The 19,731-nt window shown below is 52.6% G+C and overlaps 1 protein-coding gene across 1 annotated transcript; it reads left to right on the top strand.

Moving 5' to 3' along the window:
* The first annotated feature begins 1,569 nt into the window (after positions 1 to 1,569).
* Positions 1,570 to 11,293, top strand: P2RY2 (purinergic receptor P2Y2). The gene is made up of 2 exons (XM_066568024.1): positions 1,570 to 1,670; positions 8,149 to 11,293. The coding sequence occupies exon 2, from the start codon at positions 8,153 to 8,155 to the stop codon at positions 9,230 to 9,232; it is 1,080 nt and encodes a 359-aa protein (XP_066424121.1). The 5' UTR covers positions 1,570 to 1,670; positions 8,149 to 8,152; the 3' UTR covers positions 9,233 to 11,293.
* The last annotated feature ends 8,438 nt before the right edge of the window (positions 11,294 to 19,731 follow it).

Below are 19,731 nucleotides of genomic sequence, written 5' to 3'. Positions count from 1 at the left end.
ACATCATCCATCACCTCTGGACATCATCCCTCCTTGGGAGGGTGAAGGATTTGGAGGATGAAACCGAGGTGCTGTGGTTGGGTGAACCCAGCATTTGCCCAAGAAGTGTTTCCAAATCCAGGAGGGAGGGGCTGGACTCAGCAGCCAGGGCACCCAGCTGAGCCTCACTCAGGCATCTCCCTCCCTCTGGGCAGGCAGCAAGCCTGTCCTTCCTCCCTTATCAGCCCCAAATAGCTGCGATGTGATGTATTGTTTTCCCTCCTCAAACAAATTACATCAGAAGAAGGAAACAGGAATTATTTTTTTTGCTCTTTTCTGGCATGGAGGTCTGTGAGCAAAATCTCTGCAGCACTGTGTCCATGCCAGGAGTTCATATCTTCTTAAAGCCTCCTTAGCCAGCTGCCACTTTCTGCTTCTGAATAATAGATGCCATTGGTGTCCTTTCCCTCCTCCATCAGGGGCTTTGTGGCCCCCCCAGCACAGCCAGGGGGCCCAAGGACCCCCAGATGGAATCAGATCCAGCTGGGGAAGGAGGATCTGGCTGTCACCCAGGGACACAGATGGGGAATGCTCAGGGGAGCACTGGGGCTCGTGGCAGTGGAAAACAACGGGGCCACCTGCACGTGATCCCCTGGGGCTGTGCCTGCTCCCCCAGCCCCACAAATCCCAAGGTTTCTCATCCAGGTGAAGGAGAAAGGTTGGATGGACCTGGCCACTGCTTCCCTCGGGCAGCAGCCACCTGCAGGAGAGGGCAGGATGTGAAGGTGGTGCTGGTGGTGGTGGCCCTTCAGAGCTTCCTGCAGCTCCCTGGGAGGCTGTGTCTCATAGGGCTCTGTGGGAACAGCAGGGCAAAGAGGGTACAGCAAGGAGCAAACCTCGAGCAAAGCTTCAGCCGTGTCCTCCTGGATACAGCAATGATGAAAAGTCCCAACATCCCAGTCCAGGCATCACTCCCAGTCCTGGCACCCATGGAAGTGAGTGAATCCAGTCTCATTCCCAGCTCCAGTCCCATCCATGCTCCCATTCCCGGGGCAGAGAGGTGGGAGGGGTCCTGTCCTTGTCCTATCTCCGGCCCCATTCCCGGAGGAGGATTTGGGGGGGCAATCACCTGTCTCCAATGTCAGCCCCAATTCTGATGCCATCCATGCTCCCATTTCTGGAGGATGGGGGGATCTCCTGTCCCAGCCCTAATCCTGGTCCCATTCCCGGGGGAGAAAGGGAGAGCAGTCGGTGCCCAGCCCCAATCCCATCCACACTCCCATCTCCGGGGCAGGGAGGGGGGGGATCCCGCTCTATCCCTAATCTCGATCCCATCCACAGCGCCATCCCGGAGGGGGAAGAGAGGGGGCGGCCGGGCTCCTGTCCCGGTCCCACGCACGTTCCCATCCAGGGAGGAGAGCGCTCCTGTCCCGTCCCCGGGGGAAGGGGCGGTCCCGGCCCGGGCGGGGCAGCTCTGGCCGCGGTCCTGCCCCGTTCCAGCCCCGTTCCCAGCGCCGGGAGGGCGGTGCAGCCCCGCGGCTCGGCTCACACGCGGCACGGGCGGCACCGGGAGCGGCACCGGGGCGGGGGAAGGACCAAAGCCGGGCATGGCACGGCCTCCTGAGCGGGGCCATCGGCGCTGAACCCCCGGCACGATCCCCGGCACGGAGCCCCCGGCTCGGCATCGCCCGGTGAGCGCGGCTGCAGCGGGCGGGGGACCCTGGGGGGACCACGGGGGGATCATGGGGGGATGTGGGGGTGCCCACGACAGGGAAGGACGGGCAGCGACCTCCAGGGTGGAGTGGGAAACTCGTGAATGGGGACACGCACATGGGGGAGACGCGACACGCACGGGGGTAAGAGGGGGACACGCACACACATGAACAGGGGACATGCACACACATGGGTAGGGGACACGCACGCGCGAGTGGGACACACACGGGTGGGACACACACACACAGAGCCCCGGACACACGGACACGCACACACATGCACGTAGTCGCGGTGGTGATGGTGGTGGCACTTGTTGCTGTCTGGGTGACACGGGTGACACAGCGCACCCAGAGCAGGGAGTGGGGCACGGCATGGACAGAGCCGAACCCCGGCTCTCCTGCTCTCCTCAGCCTCACGTACTGCCCGGACTGCCGCTAAAAAAGCCCCAAAGTGCCCCAAAACAGGGCAGTGGGACCAGCAGCCGGCAGGGAGACGCTGGCCTGGGCGGGTGCTGGCACGAATGGGCACGCAGGGAAGCCTCCTGCTCCTTTTGCTCCTCTTTGCCTGAATTGTTGGATTTTTTTTATGCATTAATTCACAATAATGTCTTTGCTGCTGAGTTTCTCCCTTCCCTGGGGAGGTCAGTGGCTGTTTGTCCGTGATTTCCTGTACACAGCTCAGGTTAAACCATGGAGCTGACTCCTTGCTTTGCTCCGCGTGTTTTTCCACCTCTTTGCGTGCTGGGCTCCCTATGTAATTTCTTTTGGGAGTGTTTAATTTACACTGCAATGGTGATACTCTCCTTTCAAACTGTGTGACTCCTTCTAGCACCTCCTAACACCCTTCTTCCCTGAGCTGGGCACTGGCTGACATCACTGCAGGAACAACTTTAGGGGCAAAACATCTCATTTCTCTTTCTGTTCCAGTTTTCTTATCAGTTTATTGCAAAAGCCACTTGGCAACCCACTGCCTTCCTGTACACGAGGTGAGGAGCAGCAAACCCAGCTCTGGGGGGCCACCAACACTGGGGGATGGTGGCCTTAGCTCGTGGTCACTGCTGCCAAAATTGGGCCGTTTCATTACCACCAAATTCCCCTTGTTTTCCCTCAAGCAACGGGTGGCTGATAGGTTAAGGGGCTCCATGCAAAGGGAGGGACCCCAAAACGCTCTGGGCCCCAAAGCACAGCCTCATCCCGGAGCTTAGTGGGTTATAAAAGCCCCAAAAGGATTTCTGACGGTCGTGGCACTGAGTGACTTTATCCTGTCTCTGCCCAGCGCGATTTTTATCTCGGGTTGTTGACACGGAGCCAAAGCCACGAATAGTTCTCTGGCAGCCGAGCGTGCTGCCGGGCTCCCTCCCCAGTGCTGAGCAGCCCCCAGCAAACCCTGACTGGGAGCCACCCATGGAGCAAACACCTTATTGCCTCCACGAGATGCTGCCTGTGGAACAAAACACTTATCCCCCAAAGTCGTCCCCCTGTGGGGTTTTCTGGTGGTGCCATGGTGGAGCCGGGTGATTGTGTTGTCCTGGTTGTCCCCCTGAGCGCCTTTGGTTTTTCCAGGGTGGTTGTGACTCCCTTGGTGTGGGCAGGAGGCTGGGAGGTCTCCATGGAAATGTCCTTTCTCCCACATACGGAGCTTGTAGGGTCACCAAGTTGGCCAGGAACTGGTCCCACACTCTTCTCTCTCACTGTTGCTTCCTCCAGTGGGCATCAAAAGGTCATGGAAGGCAAAACCAAAGTCAAACTCCTGACAGAAGCACCATCTTGTACCTCCAGGAAGCCTAAAGGATGCAAGTGCTCAGTTTCCCCCATGGAATAATTAAAACTGGAAGTTTGAGGGCTCAAATGGGATCTGCCCCTATCCCACAGCAGGGAAAAACAGGCAGGGAGCATCACCTTTGCTGAAGCAGGAAGGGAAGTGTTGATGAAGGGATTAAATATTGGCCAGGGTTGATGTTTGCTTCCAGCAGGATCCATCCCCAGAGCCCTGCCATGCTGGGAATTGAGTCAGGTTGAACTGAATGAAGGTGGCCTTAATTACCATTGTCACTGATGGTTTTAATGCTTTCTTAATTCACTTTAAAGCCACAGATTTGATTAATTGCAATTGATTCCCCATGGTGTGGAGCAAGGCAGGAGGTTTTGGTACCCCCAGGGAAGCAAAAGCTGGAAGGGAGATGGATTCAGGGAGGAGTTCAGGGAGTTTCTTGGGGGAAACCAGAAGTTCCCAGAAGAAGGGATTTCTCTCAAAGCAAAACCTTTTATTTGGCCTCCAAACAAAGTCATAAAGTTCCTTTAAACTCGTTACATCTTTTCTCCAGGCTTTCTCTCCCCTTTTTAGCTTGGATCAAGTTACTGAAAAACCCTCTAGGAAACCAAAACACCCCCTGAAAAATAGTTTTCACAGAGAAAACAAATTCAACTCTGCTGTTTCTCAGCCTGCTGACAGGAGGGGAAACTGAGGCAGCATTCCTGGAGTGGAGCTGTCCTCCAAAGGTGCTTTTTTGTAGGGACAGAAGCACAGATTCTTTACAAGGTTTTGCTTTAATTAAGGTGTTCCAGCTTTTTTGGGGATGAAGGAAGGGGTAAGCAGGGATAAAGGAGGGATGTTGCCTGGCAGGGAGATGGATAAAGCTGTTTGGCTGTCCTGGAAATGAATTTTGGGGGTATCTTGCCTTGGGATTGCTGGGGAGAAGCGCTGGGGATGGTGGAGCTGGGACAGCTGGGGAGGTCCTCAGCCCACACTGGTGGCCAGGGCCAGCCTGGAGGAGAAGGGCTCTGAAGGTCACTGTGGCAGAAAGGATCCAAAGGCAAAGGGCAGATGGAAAGCAGGCAGTTTGGGCAGGCTCAGATTTCGGATCCCGTCTCACGGCTCGGGAGCACCCGAACGCTTTGCCTGTTTGCTTTTGGTCACAAAGGCTTGGAACCACAGCCCCAGAGCAGTGAAAAATGATCCCAGGTCCTTTTGCTTCCCAGAGTCTGGAGTGGTTCCTGATCCTGAGCGAGGATTTTGATGAGTCCACTAAATGCCTCAGAATTAGGGCAGGGAAAACACCCACGTTCTCCGTGTGTCCTTTGGAAGGGAGTCAGGGGGAAGATGTGGTGAAGGGATCGTGGTTTCAGCCTCCAGCATTAAACAGTGGGAGCTGTGGCACCACCAAGGGCTGCCTCTGTGAGGTCCTGCTGGGAAATTAATCCACATTAATTATTTGGGAAGGCCAATTAAACCTCATCAGCCCCCTGTGAAAATGTATTAATCGCAGCCGTGATTTAGTTGCGCTTTGCTGTCTTCAGTGACTTTGCTGCTGCCTGGCAAATTCCAGCCTGAAACACGGCTGGGATGGCACTGGGAATGCTGGAAAATGGGGCAGAAATCAGGAGTCAAGGCCTTTACTTGGGAATTCAGTGCCCATCCCGTGGGCTCCCTATGGAGCGCTGCCCATCCCTCAGCTGCCCATGACCTTCTCCCATGACAGCCCCCTCCTCTCCCCTGCTGGCTGATCTAAATATCCCTGGCAGATCCAGTTACAGGAGCATTTTGGGATGCTGACTTCACGTGCACATGCCTGTGGGTGCTTTATTTGAGGCCAGTGATCTGCCCAGGCTGCTCTCGTCACCAGGCTCCTCTCCTGTGCTGCCTTCATCCTCTGGCACTGAGGTTTTCTGGGAAAAAACTCGTGGGATAAACAGGTCCACGCTGCAGAGAGAGGGATGGTCCAGCCACTGCAACCTGCTCATGGTTCAGCAGGGAGGAAACTGTGGGTGGATGGCTGGAGGGCACCCAAAAAGCTGTGCCTGGTCACCTGCATCCAGTGCCAGAGGAAAAGCCTCGGAAAGGGCCAGGAGATGAAGTGACGAGGCAGATGCAGGTGGTTCTCACCAAAGCATCGTGGTTTGTTTGTTTTTGGGGATCACAGAAGTGTTTATCCCACTTGGCATCCTCAGGGATTGCTGGTTCCTCTCCCTCCCCTCATCCTGGGGGCCAGGGGTGTCACAGCTGGCATTTGTGCCACCCGTGGGCACAGCAAAGGGCAGTGCCAGCTGCCAGCCCTTGTGCCTTCACGTGCCTTGGCTGGCCCTGGCCTCTCCAGCTCACTCCCTGCGGATGCAATGAGGGGGTGGACTGCAGCCACGAGCCCTGCACACACAGCAGGGTTTGTCCTAGGGATTCTGGGCAAAACGAGGGTAAAAAAGAGGAAAAAGAAAGGCTTTTGCATTGCCAGAAGGAAAAGGAGGGAGAGCACGACAGTAAGGACAAGGCTTCATTCAAACCAACCAGCAAACACTGTTTGCTCCTTGTCCTGAAGGTGGAGATGAGGGACCAGGCACATCCCTGGGCAGCCAGAGGAGATTCCCCACCTTGGCTTATGGATGGATTATGGCTGGGTTTTCTCACTGGGGTCTCAGGAGCCTGTGGGAAGCTGAGCTGGAATTCAAGGTGATCTCCCCCCATCAGTGCTGGGTTCTGTGCAGGGGAGAGAGGGAATGCAGACGGAGAAATCCCATGGCAGGCTGAAGCCTCTGGAGCTCTGTAACCCTTCCCTGAGCCTTTTGGGGCATCTTGTGTGGCTTCCCTCGGTCACGGTGGCCTGTCCAGCCCGTTTCATCAGCTGCCAGCTCTGTGGGCAACCTCTCTCTGCTTGGCCACAGAGCTGCAAAGCTCAGAGGGAAGGAAGAAGCTGCGGAGAACAGCAGCTGGAAAATGTTTTCCCATCTGCCAGAGCTCTGTTAACCCTCTCCATCCACAGCCACACTGCTGAGGGCTCAGGGGAAGCAGGATGGGAGCAAAGCTGAGCTGAGTGCAGGGAAAGCAAAACCCCAAGGCCAGGACAGTGCTGGTTCCTGATTTTCATCACAGAGTGGTTCCCAAAGTTGTGTTGGGGTTTTTGCAGATATTGCAGATTAGCTGGGATGTGTCTGTGTGTGTGGTTTCCACCCTTGCTGTCCTTGGGAAGTGTAAGCCTCAGCCAGCCCTGTTCCTGCTCTGCTCCAAGGGGAAAGCATCAGGATGGGGGAAACATCATCAGAGATGGTGTCAGTGCACTTCTGGACAGGTTGTTTGATCCAGTCCCTGCAGCAAGGACTGGAGTTATCCCCTTGTGATGGGCTGGAAGCATCACTTCACCCCCTCTCCCTCAGCAAATAGTTGTCAAGGTGCTTTTTAGTACCAAGGTGCTTTACTTTGGTGGGAGACCATCCAGGCTGGCAGCTTCGAGGAGACTGTCACTGCCTTCTTCCCTACAGCATCTGGGTTGGAGGTAGGGGCAGGATAGCTCTGGATCTGGTGTTTATTTTGCCAGGAAGGGCATGGCCACACTGTCCCTCTGCATGGTGGCACCAGGTTAGAGCTGAGCCCTTCACCCGGGATTGCTCTTTCCCACCTGAAATCCTGGTGAGGTTTGGGTCAGGGTACATCCCACACCCTCATTCCAAGGGCACCTTTTCTCAGAGCTTTTCTCCTGCAGGAGCTGCTGCTCCCTGAGCTCCTGGGCTGGGTTTGTCTCCCTGTGACCCCCATTTCCACGGGCTTCCCGTAAGGCAGGGAACAGCAGGGACATCCATCCGTCTCCTCTTACGGGAAGGGAGGAAATGCATTTTAATTTGATTCTTGACCCATGGGCTTGCTCAGAGATTGTGTGTCAGCAAAGCCCAGGGCACAAAAGGGCCCTTGTCCCTCCTCTCAGACAGGCCAGGCTCTGTGTGTCTGCAGAGACCCTTTCAAGGCCATTTTTCTCCTCCCAGCTAATCAGTCCCGTGCCGAAACCAGCTCTGCACAAGCAGGACTCAAGGCCAGAGAGTAGGACTGTGACCTGGCCACCATCAGCCCAACACTAAACCCATTAAAGACCCCTCATCCTCATCAGCAGCCAAGCCAGGCAGACCCCCAGTGGTGGAGATCATGCTTCTTTTGGCAAGGTTTGATTACAGGGCTTCTGGGTGTGGTGAGGTTTGCCCTACCAGAAGGAGCTGAAGACCTCAAAAATGAAATGGGGGCCAGTCACGAGGGTTGCTTGCTGAAATTCCACTTTCTAATGGAATTTAGCAGGATGCATTTATAATGGTGCTCAGCTGAGTCACCCCTTGTGGCTGGTTATACACAGAATGGAGCATCTTTCCTGTTCTGAGATGCAGGGGAGCAAATTTCTGTGTGAACCTGGTGGGAAGGGCAGTTTGGGACATTGAACTGGGCTGCAGGAGCTCTGAGGTGGACTCCCACATGTGGCCTGGGGTTTGTTGGGGACTTTAAAGCATCTTAGTTCTTCCTCTGTGCTCCAGATACAAAATGAGGTGAAATAAAACTCACCTCATCCACCTGACCATAATTCCTCCATGCCAGGGACTACCCAGTTGTGTCAGCAACACCATGAGGCCGTGGTGTCTGTGAGGCCAGTGATGTGCTGCCCTCTTGAGCCATTTTCTCCATGTCCTTACAGCCTCTTTGCTTTCCCCCCAGGGTGATGGAGAACCTCACAACTCCTCCAGCCTGGACCAGGGTCACCAACAGCTCCTTGGACCCGGGTGGCACAGATGACAACCCCTACAAGTGCGTGTTTGACGAGGACTTCAAATATGTCCTGCTGCCCGTCTCCTACGGCATCGTGTGTGTGGTGGGGCTCTTCCTCAACCTGCTAGCCCTCTACGCCTTCATCTTCAGGATCAAGACCTGGAACGCCTCCACCACCTACATGTTCAACTTGGCCATAAGTGACACGCTCTACGTGGTGTCCCTGCCCCTCCTGGTCTACTACTACGCCATGGGGGACAACTGGCCCTTCAGCGTGGGGCTGTGCAAGATCGTGCGCTTCCTCTTCTACACCAACCTCTACTGCAGCATCCTCTTCCTGCTCTGCATCAGCATCCATCGCTTCCTGGGCATCTGCTTCCCGCTGAAGTCGCTGCACTGGGGCCACGTGCGCCACGCGCGCAAGGTGTCGGTGGCCGTGTGGCTGGTGACAGTGGTGTGCCAGTCCCCCGTGCTCTTCTTCGTCACCACCAGCGCCAAGGGCGACACCATCACCTGCCACGACACCTCCAGCAAGGAGCTCTTCGGGCAGTTTGTCATTTACAGCTCGGTGATGCTGGTGCTGCTCTTCTGCATCCCTTTCCTCATCATCATCGTCTGCTACTGCCTGATGGCCCGGCGGCTGCTCCAGCCCACCCGGGGCATTTCCCGCCTGTCCCGCTCCAAAAAGAAGTCGGTGAAGATGATCATCATCGTCCTGGTGGTCTTCATTGTTTGTTTTCTTCCTTTCCACGTCACTCGTACCTTGTACTACTCCTTCCGGAGCTGGGACCTGAGCTGCCAGACCCTCAACGCCATCAACTTGGCCTACAAGGTGACTCGTCCCCTGGCCAGCACCAACAGCTGCTTGGATCCCATTTTGTATTTCTTAGCAGGGCAACGATTTATGAAGTTTGCGGGCAACAAAGTGCCGTGGAAGCCTCAGAACGAGGTGGCTCTGGGCATCGTGCCCAACAGTCACCTGGGAACCAGCAGCGACACGGACACACAGCTCTCCAAGGATCTGAAATCCTAGCTCTGCCCCGCAGCAGGAGGGTTTGTCCTGGCTGTGAAGGGAGGACAGGATGCTCTGGGGCCCGAGGTTTGGGTGTTTGGGGTGCCTGGGCTTGCCCCCGCTCCAGCGTGGTCTGTGTCAAACGTGCTGCTCTGCTTGTTCTGCTGGACTTTTTTCAGGAAGGTGCAGCTGTGGTTGCACACATGAACCCTGATCTCTGGCTCTGCATCCCAGGCTGCCCCTCTGATCAAGGCTGAGGTGACCAAATCTGGGGAGCAAATCGTACCCTGAGTGCCCCGAGTAATTTTCCCAAGCAAGAATGCTGTGTGCAGAAAGTCCCCTAAAGAATTCCATCTGCAGATTGCCTGGCACAGGGGGAGCCGGAGTTCCTCTGTGCCTTGGCAAGGCAGGAAGGGCTTTGGGTGGATGAGGAGAGGCAGCTGCAGTTCTGCTGAGCAGCTTGATGCAAATGTCAAGGACAAGTATCACCCACAGTGGGAAAGGATCTCTTCCACAGCTTTGCATCCCTGCAGAAATGCTCTTCCAGCTTCAAGCTGACAGAGCAGGGATGGGATTCCCAGCTCCTGTCCAAGGGCTGCCTTCCCTTTACCCTGATGGACATTCCATCCCACTGGAGTGCCCTGGTAGCAGCCCACTGGAATTTACTGGTACCATCGAGCAGATCCCCTGTAGGTTTCTCCAGTGGGGCCAACATCTTCCAAAAAACCCATTAGCACTTCCCAACAGCAGCAGTCACCCTTTAAAAGCTTTTAGGAACCTGCAGCTTCCAGCTGCTGGCTTTTAATAATCATCTCCAGCTCATTAAAATTTAAGGTGAGCTCTTCATGTCTTTTTCTTTAACCCCCTTCCTGGTGACTCATGTTTCCAGCCCAGCAGCAAAGACCAGTGTTCATCCCCTTGGCTGAGCACTGCCACGTCCCCATTGCTGTCCCTCAGAGGTGACAAAATTTGCCAGCACTAAACCCCGAGTTGAGGAGCTGCAAGTGGTGCTGAGCTTCACCCTATTCTGTCTGGCTTTGTAAAAAATGTCCACACAACATTTCAGCAGAAGTTGCTCTTGGTGTTTTTCCCTGCAGTTGTTGGGTTGGAGAGCCCAGAGCCCAGGTCCATGGTTTCTCTGTCAGGAGGACGCTGATTCCTCCCCACAGAAATGAAAATTGCTTGAGCTGCAGCACTGGACGAGTCACATTTTGTAAGAGCTCTATTTCAGGACTAGGCAAACACATTTGATGTTGACTTAGACCAAGGCCTTAGTTTCTTCCATCCTTCTTTCTTGTGAAGCTTGGTGGAGACAAAGCCACACCGTGATGTCACCAGGTGTGTTCAGTCACAGGTGACTGGGACCATTCAGGGCTACCTGGGAGGTTCCTGTGGTCCCACCCCCAATGGGAAGCTCTTGTCCCAACCAACAGTGTCACAACCACAGGAAGCAAAGGCAAACAGGACATTTGTAGGGGGGTTCATGCCACCCTTGAGTGTGTTTGGGATAGGATTGGGTTAAGAGCGGTCTTGCACCATGGCAGCACCTTTATTCCTTTGTTCTTGTGGAGGGAGCTTGGCTTGATGGTGAGGGTCATGGCACAGTCACTGGGGCGAGACAAACAACTGGGAGAAATGAATTCAGCCAGGGCACTGAGCTGGTACAAACATCACTCCAGGCCAGGCCTTGCCCGGCCTCCCACACTTGCCAAAAAGGAGCGTGGACACGTTCCGTGCTCTGAATAATTCAACAAAAACATACCCAAAGTTTCCTCCTCTGGTCCTGCTTGGAAATCCCACCTCCCTCTGAGCTGGCCTCGAGCCACCACCCTGGGCAGCACTGCCAGTGCCATCAGGGCTGTCCCTCATCCTGTGATCCCAAGTGATCCCATTTGCCAATGCAGAGCAGTTGGAGAGGTACCAGCTGGAAATCTAGCTCTAGACTTTTTTGTTTTTGTTTGTAAAAGCACTAACTTATACTAGACAGAAAAAAAAAGGTGAATTTTATGACAGTGACTGTACATTTTTATTTTTGTAACGTGCAAACACCTCAGATTTCTGACAGTAAATGAGTTTATTTCTACTACAAGCAGTTCTCTGCTGTCTCTTCTGGTATGTAAAAAGATGGGTATTGTGGGTAGAAACTGGGTTGTTGAGTGCCATGGAAATATTGTAAGCTCCAGGTACAGCTGTCCACTCCTCTGTGAATCTTGATCTCCATCTAATTCAATGAATTCAATCTCCACTCTTGATTCAAGATTTTCTTGGGGCTGGTGCCACCAGTTCTGGAAAAATCCAGAGACAGCTCTGAGGACATGGCAGGACAAAACCCCTTGGAGTGTGACAAATTCAATAGCCAGCCTCTTTTGTGTGTCCATGATCTTGGTAGATTCTCCTAGGCTGCTCTTGTTGAAGACTAGAATAAATTGTTAGATTAAGTAATTAATTAACAAATCTCAAAATAATTAGTCTCCCATGTAACTTACTTTGTTTTTCTGGCTCTCCCAGCCACTCAGAAGCCAACAAACCAAGATGTTGGAAACCTCTGGTTCTCAGAGGCTCCATGAAAAAATACATTTGGTTTCAACTTAGTTTTCATTTGGTTTGCAATTTGTCTTGGTCCCCAGCCTGGCTTTCACTGGGCCTTTCCCTCTTAGGACACAGTCAGCTCCATGGATGTGTAAATTCCAAACTGTGGCCAAGTCACCTTGCAGTCTCCTCAGGAATAATCTGGGCAGCTCAAAGAGGAACTTCCAAGGGATATGGATGATGTCTGCAATCTGCAAATGTAATTTTATGGAAATCCACTGCTCTGTGCATCCCTGGAAGTGTTCAAGGCCAGGCTGGAACAGGGCTGGTGCAAGGTGTCCCTGTCCACGGCAGTGGGGTTAGAATGAGATGATCTCTAAGGTCCTTTCCAACCCAAACCTTATGTGATTCCATGACTCTCTGGTTCTGTGAATTCCTTCACTTTTCATCCTGAAGCTGTTCTCAAACCATTTTACACTTGATGTCCCAGCAATGTCTTTAAGGGCAGCCACTGTCACTCATCACTCCCCTGTGGGACAGAAGCCCTTCATGGTCCCCTGAACCAGGGCAGAAAGCTTTGCTTTGCTTACTCTTTCCAAGAACTTTGCAGCCCTTAGAGCTGCCAAAACAAGAAAGTCTCAAAAGCACAAAGCTAGAGAAACAGCTGTGAGCCCCAGAATTGCTAAATCAGATATCCCAGGATGCACCCTCTGAAAAGCCCCTTTTGATTTTCAGCCCAGGTTTTGGGGATTTCTCTCTGGGGACAGTGCCCAGGGAGCAAGGGCTCACATGTGAATAGGTTTCACTTCTGGGATTTAGAGCATCCTTCCCAAATCTTTACTGCAATGACTCTGCACAGCTCATACCAGCCCTGAGTCACCCAAACCCAAGAATGAGAATTAAGGAAGGGAAACAGCCACTGATGGGGAGCACAGAGGTTGTACAGAGGAATGAACAGAAAAAAGCCACTCAGCCACGCCAAGTGGTCACAAACCACTTCTTCTAAATATCCCTTAGCACAGGCAGGCAGGAAGGGAAAGTTAAGAGCACTGATGGTTTCCTGCCAAGGAAACAAATCTGCCACATGGGCTGGAGGGATGCACAGTTCTGCTGTACCTTCCCAGCATCCCAGTGGAGAGCTTTTCCTTCCTGATCATGCCTTCCTAGGAAACAGGCCCTTAATGGGACAGTGGCAGGCAATGGGCCATGCTGTTACTGTAAACACTTGGTGCATCCACCTCTTTTTCCAAGTCCTGTCTCCATTTTTATTTTGCTTTTCTGCCTTGGGGGCTGGATTATCCAGAGGAACAAGTCTGTCTGCCCCTCCACGTCATCCCTGGCCAGTTTGATTCAGGGACAAAGTTGCCACACAGTTGAGCTCCTACGAATTTCATGGGAAATTGTGACATGAAGGAATTGTCACCCAACAGCTCAAAGTCTGTTTTAGCCAGCAGAGAAACCTCCCCCATGCCAGAGCCTGAGGTGGCTTGGGAGAGTGATGTGTGAGGGAAGGTGAGAGGCCCAAAGGCCACCCAGCAGGCCAAAGCTGTGTTCAAACACAGGGGCAATTCCCAAATCCCACAACCCAATATTATTGCAGAAATTCCCCCAGTATGGATGGGCCAAGGCAGCAGTTGCTCAGGGAGAAACCAACCAGTGGGTGTTTGAAATAACACATCAATCACCCAGCTTTGTGAGGAGTTTATTTGAAGATTTTCACAGCTTCAGTACCAATATTTGCAGACTCTGATAAATAAATGCCCATGGAAACCTGAAAGTTTAAAATAACCCTTTAAAAATGATTTCTCCTCAAATACCTGCAGTTTTAAGCCCTGGCTAAGCACCAGCATTTTGGGGGTGTTTGGGGGAGCAGCTGGACTGTGCACATGTAGGCACATGCATGTGTTGCATATAAGTACACAGATACCCACAATCCCACTTTTCCATGCTTTGGAATTGGAGAAGGGTTTGAACCCTCAAGCCTTTTGCTTAATCACCCAAGGGCAGAGGGAAGCACTCAGAAAAGAAAAAAAAAAAGCCAAAAAATTCAGAAAAAAATGAGCCAGAAAAACCCTAAAACCTAATTTATACAAGAACAATTCCACAAATCCTCCCAGCCAGCTGAAACCTTCCTGGCTGTTGCTCATCACTCCTGAGATGAGCTGCAAGGTCTCAGCTTAGCACTGGGGGCTCCCACTTTTGCAGCACCCCCAACCTCCTGGGTGGGTTTTGCAGCCCCCTTTGAGGCTGCTGGTGGGAGAGCAGGAGATTCTCCCACCAGACCCTTCTCCTCTGCTTTTGTCACTCATTGAGGAAAGGCACCATGTCACAGGCCCATTCTCAGCCCCCCTTAAATCAAGGGGGAGGCTTGAGATGCCCTCAAACCACCAAGCTCCTAACTTTGAAATTGGACAGAAAGGGATGAGGGGTTTTCAGCTGAGATCTCAGCCTGTGGAGCACCTTGGGAGATGGTGGGAGGTACATGGAGGATGCTGGACCCAGCAGTGCTAATTCCATCCTGGGCTGATTTTTAATGGAGAAACAATTTGTCTGAATAAACTGAACCTGCAGCAGCAGAGTCCTCTGCTGGTGCCAAGGGGATGTGCCAGCAGCAGGGTCCTTGTCCTCAGGCTGGCGCTGTGGCACTCACAGCCACTCCAGGCAGGGTCCTGATTTTCATACATGGCACTTTCCAGGGAATGGGGAAGTTTTCTGTTCACTTTGAAGTTTCCCTTGTGTGGTTTCTCCTCCTGTGATCTGTGGTTTTAATGACAGGGGAAGAGCCTGGTCACCATCAACTCATCATCCAGTCTCCCACCTGCTGTTCCAGCTCCATCCCTTCCCCAAAGGGAAGCCTTGATGCTCATTTAACATGCTGCCATCCTTTTCCTCAGCTGGGTTGGAAAAAAGTGGGTTGGAAACTGGCTGGACACCTTTAGGAAAGGATAGAGGTGGAGGCCACTTGGCAGCTACATTGGGAAGGAACTTGGTATATGGTGGGGCTTCCCCACTATCACTGCCTTTGGAAACGAGTTTATTTCAGATAAGTCCCTGATCAGTCATTGATCTGGACCCTGAAACTCCTTACAAACCTCCTCTGCTGAGAAGCAGGAGGATGGGAAGCTCCTGAGCTTCTCCAGGTGAGCAGCTCCACCACCCTGAGCCGGATGCGGTCCTTGCCCTGCTCCTGCTCCTGCTCCTGCTCCGTGCCTTGGGTGCCCTTTGCAGCCTGGCAGCAGGACAAGGTGCCACGTGGGTGCCAGCACAGCCTGTTTGCAAACAGGGTGCGGGTTCAACGCCCCTCGTGGCCTGTGGAACGAGTCCATCTGGTCCCAAAGCAGCCTTGGGATGGGACTGCAGAGCAGGCTGGGAGCTCCTGTGGGGTGTCCAGCTCCTTGGTGTCATCCTCTCGCTGCAGGAAGGGGGAGGTGCTCAGGGAATCCACTCTGCTGGTCCTCCCTGGGCACAGGAGTCGAGACAGCCCAGCTGGGAGTTGCTAAATGACACAAATCATCCCTAAATAGCTCCTGCAGCCCTGTGCTCAGCAAGATGCCAATACTCCAATGCCTCACCCTCCAGCATCCTCCCAGGCTGAGCTCACAGGGCTGGCACCCAAAAATAACTCCCTGGGGGCAGTGGGTGGGTGGGCATCGCTGTCACTGAGGCATCACCAGCGTCAGCATTCCCAAGGCCGTGTTTCCAAGCCCATCCACACTCCCATTCCAGCCCCAAACCCCTCTGGCACACGGCATCTGAGGAACCCCAAGGAGAAGGAAGCCTTAAAAGCCCTGGAGCAGCTTCCCAGCTCATGCCTCCCCATCTGCTCCTTCTCAGGCAAATGGGCTCCCAGCAGGGTGGTCTGGGCTTGGGGACCCCTCTGTGGTCAGCTCCTGGTGTGGGGAGCAGCAGCAGTGCCAGAGGGGTGGAATCTTTGCGATGGTGGGCCTGGATTGAACAATGTGAGGATGATGCCTCAAGCCAGGGCTGTGGGCAGCGGTGAGTGCCCCTGTCCCAGGATGCCAGTTCCATGTGCTGATTAATACCCCACTGCCCTGACCCTCATCCAAACTTGATGAGGTCATTTCCTCGAAATCCATCATCCCTCCCCAGGCAATGCTTCCCAGATGTTGCAACCCATCCCTGCACTTCAGCATCTGGCTGGTGATGTGAGGCAGCACAAAGTCTGGAGCAAGACCAGCACGTTCCAGCAATCCCATGAAGCATCAAAATCCCCCTCATCACCAAAATATTTCCCATTTTTTGTCCCAATTATGGTAACTCTTGGAGCATCCCCAGAAGGCAGCTGGATTGAAATGTGCTGCAAATTTGGATTTGTGGCAGCTGCTCTTCCTCCTGGTTGCCCATAGATGGAGGAAGAGCACTGCCCCCCTCTGGGTTCCTCCTTCAGCTGCCTGCTTGATGGGGGCACGTGGTGTTTGAGGGCACGTGGTGTTTTGGGGGTGTGTGGTGTTTTGGGGGTCTCCTCCCCTCTGCTTTGGCCCATCAGATGCTTGGTTTGGGTGATTAAAGCCTGTCCTGGGAGAGATGTTGGCACAAGACCCCAGTATAAGCCCACAAGACAGAGATGAGCCCTCCATGGACCTTCTTGAGGCACTCAAGATGCCCAGGTGGCCACATCCAGATGGGCATCCTTCCAAAAAACAGGAGCTGCTTTGGAGAAGTCTGGGTCCAAACTGTGCCAGTGGTGGTGCATTCCCAGCCCAGGGCTATGGATCCAGCTGGTGACGTCCAACGAGGGTGAATCATGCCACACAAAGATTTACCACCAAGGTGCTGCTCTGCTGCTCAGAGGCTGATCTTTAGTCCAGGGTGGAGATATTTTGGGGGGGAATAGAGAAGATGGAGATGGAAATGTCCAAGGCCAGGTTGGGTGGAGCTTGGAGCAACCTGGGACAGTGGGAGGTGTCCCTTCCTGTGGCAGGGGGTGGAACTGGTTGATTTTTAAGGTCCCTTCCCACCCAAATGATTCTGTGATTTCTATAAATAATTCAACTCCCAGAAAAACATCATAATTTTGGGAGAGAGGATTATTCCCCTTCCTACTTTTCTGATACAAAGCACTTGACTTTTCCTTTCAAAAATAAACTTTTTTAACTAAAACCAACCCATACAAAAAAAACTCCATTCATTTATTTTACCAAAATAGGCAAGGGTTAAAAGAAATCAACAGAAACTACTGCCTTTGACCTCCCTCTGACCGGAATCTTGTTTTCCTCCCAAATTTTGGTTCAGCCACCCAGTCACAAAGTGCCTCCTGCCCCAGCCTTGCCCAGGGCTGGCTCTGTGGGTTCTCTCCGGTTTCAAGTTAATGGGATTATTGTGAAACTGGTGGACGCACACTTGACGTCGACCCTGTGTGGGAGGAGGATCAGTCTGAAGACTCTAAGAAACCCAATTTAGTAGGAAAAAAGGCAAGAGAAAGACTCGGTTCCCTCATTACCCTGCAGATAAAGTGCTCACAAAAGCAGGGAGGGATAAAAAAAAAATCCTTTTCCAGTAAGAGCAAATGTTTGCCATGCACTGTACCAAGTGACTCCAGGTAATCTCAGGTTTAATGACATGGTTTAGTACCACTGAAAAGGGCCCCTTTTGTGTTTCTCAGGCTGTCACTCAGAGATGTCTCCACTGGGGAATTTCCTACAGATACCTGGAGATATCCTGGTAACAGCAGGTGACACTTTTCAAAAGTGTCTTGTGAAACCTGTTAGATATATAAATATATATTTATGTATTTTGAGATGTGTTGTGCATTTTTTTCATGCATATTTACATAAGCCCCAGTGCCCCATTGCTTGCAGAGGTCACTGGGAAAGGGACAGGGGGAAGGAATTAGCAATGTGATACCTGCTCTGAATCACACCCTGCTTTTGTGGCTGCAGGATTTTGTGAGAAGGAGGTGGGGTAAGTTAGATAATCTCCAGAAAATTTCCCTGCTTTGGAAACTTCCCTGCTTTTATAACCACCTCACGTCACTGCCTCCTCCAGGTGGGTGCTGGAGGGAGAGTTTTGGTGGCTGAAACCCCCCTGTTCCATCCAGGTGATTTTGGATCTTGGTCCTGGGTATTGGGCAGGTCTTTTACAACCATTAATCAGTGTTTGAGGTCTCCATTGCCCCTTGGGGCCTGTCACAGCTCCAGCCCATCTCCCTGTGGAACAGCAGGGCAGGGACAGCTCACAAGAGATGCTGCCACCTCCTCAGCACTGTGCAATTCAGCACAATTAATTTTATCCACCACCACCACGAAGCTCTGCAGCTCTGCACTGTGGGCTCTGCTTCCTGTTAACTCCTTTGGCAACTCTCAGTGAGTTGTTCCTCAAAATCTTCCACGCACTCAAGTGGATTTCACATTCAACTCTTCACATTCCACTTGTGTCCACCGCCTGTCCCATGCCTCCCATTTGGACATGCCATGGATCTTCAGCAGGAGATTTTCTTTTCTTTCCCTGGTGGCATTTCTCAGCCTGCTGTTTGGACCTGGCTGCCCTGGGCCTTTTTGAATCAGTGCTTTGCTCTTGCATCCTCAGCCCACTTCCACTCCCTCTGCAAACATTTCATCCTGTTCATCTGCTTAATTCTGAGGAGCTTCCTCATTTCTCTGTCATTTCCCTTTTTGCAGTCAAACACTGCAGCACCAGGAATTTTTTCCCACTGAAAATATTTTGCAGCAATACTGAACCTTCTCTGCTATATAAAAAAACTTTTTAACCATGGCCAGGCAGGGGTTTTGCTGAGCCAAATCAAACCCATCAAAATAACACCCAAGAATGGTCAACCCTATAGGTTGGCCAGAATTTGTCCTCTCCGAGGATGTAGCACTAATTCATGGCTAAATTAGGAGGGATTCCAGGATCTGAGAGCTTTAAAGGCTTTACAGGCTTTTACAAAGAAAAGTCCAGAGCATCTTGCAGCAGAAGCATTGCTTGGATGGTCACAATAAAAGAGAGAAAAGTAAAATACCTTAAATATTGCTGTAGAAAATTACTTTTTCTCCTATTTCATGGTCTAGATCAGGGCCCAGGATCTCACCCCTATCAGCATCTTCCCAGGGCAAGGCTGGCTGAACTGGGCATGCTGGGGAACCCTCCCTGACACACACAGTGTTCTGGGACAGCCAGAGCTGGTGGGAACCAAAGGGTGCTGCAGTCAGGAACACAGTGCTGTGGACATTCCTACTCTGGGCTGTGGGGTTTGGCCAGTGTGGTCACCTCTGGGTGCCCCTTGACCACTGCCCTCCAGGGACAGCCTCTCTGGACCTCTGCTCTGGCCAGCAGACTCAGGGGTGGCAGTGACTCTCCAGACATGTAGCCTCAGTCTGATGAGCCTAAGAGGAATATTTGTTCTGGCCATGGGCCAGGACACTTTAACTTCCCAGCCTGAGCCCTGGAGAGTCACTGGTCAGTGTTGTGGCACAGCAAATGCCTCGTCCTGGCTCTGCCTGTCACAGCTTGGCCACCCCGAGCTCGGTGGCAGCACCCTGAGCTTGTGCATGGATCCTCCAGAACAAGAGGAGAAGCTAAGGAAATGCATCTTTAACTTTTAACAGCGCAAAACTTGCAAATTTACTTGGCTGGATGGTGTTTCTACACCCCTAAAACAAGACACAGCCTTTTTTCTTGCCCAGGAAAACTCAAAATCTGTGAATTCACACAAGGGTGTGAAAGTGCTGTCTCGTGCAAAGTGCCTCTTTGTGTTGCTGAAATGTTACGGGCACAGCAGATGCCCTTGGTATGCAGCCAGATCCTTTTTCCAGGTGTGCAGCTCCTTGCTTGGCTGAGCACACGTGAAGAGATAAAAATCCCCTGTGGATATCTTGGGGGTTCTTAGAGATGAACCCCTTTCCTAACCTTTCCATCTTCGTGGAGAACAGGGATGGGGACATCTCCTTTGTCCCCTAAATTCCATTCTCCTACACCAGCTCACTTCCTTGCTGTTGTTCTGTGTGGCCTGAGGGTTTGAACATAATCCAGAG

This window comes from Molothrus aeneus, chromosome 2 (assembly GCF_037042795.1).
Source record: "Molothrus aeneus isolate 106 chromosome 2, BPBGC_Maene_1.0, whole genome shotgun sequence".
NCBI lineage: Eukaryota > Metazoa > Chordata > Aves > Passeriformes > Icteridae > Molothrus > Molothrus aeneus.
Note: the sequence above shows the minus strand (reverse complement) of the source record. Positions and strands in the feature narration are given on the sequence as shown.